Source organism: Salvelinus fontinalis, chromosome 23 (genome assembly GCF_029448725.1).
Source record: "Salvelinus fontinalis isolate EN_2023a chromosome 23, ASM2944872v1, whole genome shotgun sequence".
In the NCBI taxonomy this organism is placed as follows: domain Eukaryota; kingdom Metazoa; phylum Chordata; class Actinopteri; order Salmoniformes; family Salmonidae; genus Salvelinus; species Salvelinus fontinalis.
The window spans coordinates 16555232-16560231 of NC_074687.1; the positions used below are offsets into that span (position 1 = coordinate 16555232).

At 49.4% G+C, this 5000-nt stretch overlaps 1 protein-coding gene across 3 annotated transcripts in view; it reads right to left on the bottom strand.

The window, feature by feature from the left end:
* The window catches only part of LOC129820928 (E3 ubiquitin-protein ligase SH3RF3-like), a 96751-nt gene that overhangs the window by 66431 nt on the left and 25320 nt on the right, over positions 1-5000 (bottom strand). The window contains exon 2 of one of the 3 annotated variants that reach the window (XM_055878052.1): positions 1-5000. This exon is cut by the window's left edge and continues 1885 nt beyond it; it is cut by the window's right edge and continues 3867 nt beyond it. The exons of the other annotated variants lie outside the window; for them this stretch is intronic. Within the exon in view, the coding sequence (XP_055734027.1) occupies positions 1523-4444 (2922 nt within the window). The 5' untranslated portion in view covers positions 4445-5000 and the 3' untranslated portion in view covers positions 1-1522. 3 annotated transcript variants of the gene reach the window in all.

Below are 5000 nucleotides of genomic sequence, written 5' to 3' on the forward strand. Positions count from 1 at the left end.
GAGACACACACACACACAGAGAGACTGAGACACACACACACACACAGAGAGACTGAGACACACACACACAGAGACTGAGACACACACACACAGAGACTGAGTCACACACACACACAGAGAGAGACTGAGCCACACACACAGAGAGACTGAGCCACACACACAGAGACTGAGTCACACACACACACACAGAGACTGAGACACACACACACACACAGAGACTGAGACACACACACACAGAGAGACTGAGCCACACACACAGAGAGACTGAGTCACACACACACACACACAGAGAGACTGAGACACACACACACACAGAGAGACTGAGACACACACACACACAGAGAGACTGAGACACACACACACACAGAGAGACTGAGACACACACACACAGAGACTGAGACACACACACACAGAGACTGAGACACACACACACACAGAGAGACTGAGACACACACACACAGAGAGACTGAGACACACACACACAGAGAGACTGAGACACACACACACACAGAGAGAGACTGAGACACACACACACACAGAGAGAGACTGAGACACACACACACACAGAGAGAGACTGAGACACACACACACACACACACACACACACACACACACACACACACACAGAGAGACTGAGACACACACACACAGAGACTAAGACACACACACACAGAGACTAAGACACACATAGTTATCTGGCTGTTAAAACCAGTCCACAATGAATAAATCATAATTTTCCCCAAAATATCTAGATTTGGTGTTGAGAGATGGATTAACACACAGAGTACCTGGAAGAGTGTGTTGAGTCATATACAGTGAGAGGATTCTCTGTGTGTGTTCCCTATAGGAGGGTTTCCCAAACTCGCTCCTAATTTGCTTTGAAGAGATTAAGCCTTTACTGTCTGCCATCCTCAGCTGGAATTATCCCCTTTAAGTGCTAGGTCTTACATCTCTCTCAAATGCACATACACACACTGATTGATTACACAACTCGTTCAGATCCTGGCTGAGCACATTGCAGTTCTGGTCGTGGGATTTTCTCATAAGAAAGTGTGAGGTGTGTGTATGTGTTTGCATGTGTGCATGAATGTGTGTACATGAGTGACTATGTAAATATAATAGATTTTCTATAGGGAGTCCAGAAAAATAATAGCTTTTCATTTATCTATTTTACAAAGGAAGCATGTCTTTGTGCTGACACAGTACCCAATCCCCTACACCACAGAACTAATGGGATGACATAGCTAATACAGGACAAGAGAGAGAGAGATCTAAAAAGAGAGAGAAAGAAAGAAAGAAAGAGAGAAAGATGGAGAGTAAGAGGGAGAGAAGGGAAAGGAGAAAGAGAACAAAAGAAGGGGAGTGAGGGGGAGAGAGAGAGAAACGTAAGGAGAAAAAAGAGAGATGGAAAAGGAGAGGGGGGAGGAGAGGGAGGGAGAGCAGAATGTAAGCCTCATGTAACAGGGCCAGTGGGTCAGATAGCATATCTCTACGGGAGAGAGAAAGAAACTTGATCTATCTTTCAATGTTTCTCTCTCTCTCCCTTTCTGATGAGAAGAGAGAGGGGAGAGAAGGATAACACACAGCAGAGAGAGGGGAGAGAGAGAGAGTACATGAGCAGAGAGAGGAGAGAGAGAGTACATGAGCAGAGAGAGGAGAGAGAGAACACATGAGCAGAGAGAGGAGAGAGAGAACACATGAGCAGAGAGAGGAGAGAGAGAGAGAACACATGAGCAGAGAGAGGAGAGAGAGAGAACACATGAGCAGAGAGAGGAGAGAGAGAGAGTACATGAGCAGAGAGAGGAGAGAGAGAGAGAACACATGAGCAGAGAGAGGAGAGAGAGGACATGAGCAGAAAGAGGAGAGAGAGAGAGAACACATGAGTAGAGAGAGAACACATGAGCAGACAGATGGGAGAGAGAGAGAACACATGAGCAGAGAGAGGGGAGAGAGAGAGAACACATGAGCAGAGAGAGGGGAGAGAGAGAGAACACATGAGCAGAGAGAGGGGAGAGAGAGAGAGTGCATGAGCAGAGAGAGGGGGGAGAGAGAGAGAGAGAGTACATGAGCAGAGAGGGGGGGTGAGAGAGAGAACACATGAGCAGAGAGGGGGGGAGAGAGAGAACACATGAGCAGAGAGAAGGGAGAGAGAGAGAACACATGAGCAGAGAGAGGGGAGAGAGAGAGAGTACATGAGCAAAGAGAGGGGAGAGAGAGAGTACATGAGCAGAGAGAGGGGAGAGAGAGAGTACATGAGCAGAGGGGAGAGAGAGAGAGAACACATGAGCAGAGAGAGGGGAGAGAGAGAGAACACATGAGCAGAGAGATGGGAGAGAGAGTGAGTACATGAGCAGAGAGACGGGAGAGAGAGACAGTACATGAGCAGAGAGAGGGGAGAAAGAGAGAGAACACATGAGCAGAGAGAGGGGAGAGAGAGTACATGAGCAGAGAGAGGAGAGAGCGAGAGTAGATGAGGAGAGAGAGGGGAGAGAGAGAGAGTACATGAGCAGAGAGAGGGGAGAGAGAGAGTACATGAGCAGAGAGAGGGGAGAGAGAAAGAACACATGAGCAGAGAGAGGGGAGGGAAAGAGAGAACACATGAGCAGAGAGACGGGAGAGAGAGATAGTACATGAGCAGAGAGAGGGGAGAGAGAGAGAGTACATGAGGAGAGAGAGGGGAGAGAGAGAGAGTACATGAACAGAGAGAGGAGAGAGTGAGAGTACATGAGCAGAGAGAGGGGAGAGAGAGAGTACATGAGCAGAGAGAGGGGAGAGAGAGAGAGTACATGAGCAGAGAGAGGGGAGAGAGAGAGAACACATGAGCAGAGAGAGGGGAGGGAAAGAGAGAACACATGAGCAGAGAGACGGGAGAGAGAGAGAGTACATGAGCAGAGAGAGGGGAGAAAGAGAGAGAACACATGAGCAGAGAGAGGGGAGAGAGAGAGAGTACATGAGCAGAGAGGAGAGAGCGAGAGTACATGAGCAGAGAGAGGGGAGAGAGAGAGAGTACATGAGCAGAGAGAGGGGAGAGAGAGAGAGTACATGAGCAGAGAGAGGAGAGAGCGAGAGTACATGAGCAGAGAGAGGGGAGAAAGAGAGTACATGAGCAGAGAGAGGGGAGAGAGAGAGAGTACATGAGCAGAGAGAGGGGAGAGAGAGAGAACACATGAGCAGAGAGAGGGGAGGGAAAGAGAGAACACATGAGCAGAGAGACGGGAGAGAGAGAGAGTACATGAGCAGAGAGAGGGGAGAAAGAGAGAGAACACATGAGCAGAGAGAGGGGAGAGAGAGAGTACATGAGCAGAGAGAGGAGAGAGCGAGAGTAGATGAGCAGAGAGAGGGGAGAGAGAGAGAGTACATGAGCAGAGAGAGGAGAGAGCGAGAGTACATGAGCAGAGAGAGGGGAGAGAGAGATAGTACATGAGCAGAGAGAGGGGAGAGAGAGAGAGTACATGAGCAGAGAGAGGAGAGAGCGAGAGAAGATGAGCAGAGAGAGGGGAGAAAGAGAGTACATGAGCAGAGAGAGGGGAGAGAGAGAGAGTACATGAGCAGAGAGAGGGGAGAGAGAGAGAACACATGAGCAGAGAGAGGGGAGGGAAAGAGAGAACACATGAGCAGAGAGACGGGAGAGAGAGAGAGTACATGAGCAGAGAGAGGGGAGAAAGAGAGAGAACACATGAGCAGAGATAGGGGAGAGAGAGTACATGAGCAGAGAGAGGAGAGAGCGAGAGTAGATGAGCAGAGAGAGGGGAGAGAGAGAGAGTACATGAGCAGAGAGAGGGGAGAGAGAGAGAGTACATGAGCAGAGAGAGGGGAGAGAGAAAGAACACATGAGCAGAGAGAGGGGAGGGAAAGAGAGAACACATGAGCAGAGAGACGGGAGAGAGAGATAGTACATGAGCAGAGAGAGGGGAGAGAGAGAGAGTACATGAGGAGAGAGAGGGGAGAGAGAGAGAGTACATGAGCAGAGAGAGGAGAGAGCGAGAGTACATGAGCAGAGAGAGGGGAGAGAGAGAGTACATGAGCAGAGAGAGGGGAGAGAGAGAGAGTACATGAGCAGAGAGAGGGGAGAGAGAGAGAACACATGAGCAGAGAGAGGGGAGGGAAAGAGAGAACACATGAGCAGAGAGACGGGAGAGAGAGAGAGTACATGAGTAGAGAGAGGGGAGAAAGAGAGAGAACACATGAGCAGAGAGAGGGGAGAGAGAGAGAGTACATGAGCAGAGAGAGGAGAGAGCGAGAGTACATGAGCAGAGAGAGGGGAGAGAGAGAGAGTACATGAGCAGAGAGAGGGGAGAGAGAGAGAGTACATGAGCAGAGAGAGGGGAGAGAGAGAGAACACATGAGCAGAGAGAGGGGAGGGAAAGAGAGAACACATGAGCAGAGAGACGGGAAAGAGAGAGAGTACATGAGCAGAGAGAGGGGAGAAAGAGAGAGAACACATGAGCAGAGAGAGGGGAGAGAGAGAGAGTACATGAGCAGAGAGAGGAGAGAGCGAGAGTACATGAGCAGAGAGAGGGGAGAGAGAGAGAACACGAGTAGAGAGAAACTCCAAAACATCGTCCTCACAGCACTGCTAGATAACTTCTACCACGCTGACTCCAGAGTAAAACACACAAACTGCATTAAGGAGCCACTGTGTCCAACAAACAATTTGAAGTGGAGCCAACGAGTCTTGCAGTATAGCATGCCATACATTCAACAATAACAATAAGCATACAGTAGAGGACATGTGCAGGTTGATTGGTCTGTCAGACACTGTCCCTCAACTTATGGCAGGCAGCAATGTAGTGCGCTGCCAACCCACAGCTCTCTGCGTCCTCCCCCAGCAGGACGGGTAGCCTATCCTCATCAGAGAGGTCTTTGAAACCTTGAATAAGGGTTTCAAATTTGGGGAAATGACACTCTCTAATTGTTTTATATTTTTTACATTTTGTCAGGAAATGCAGCTCAGTCTCAGGTTCTGCTGTTGTGCAGTGGTTGCACAGCCTTTCCTCTAC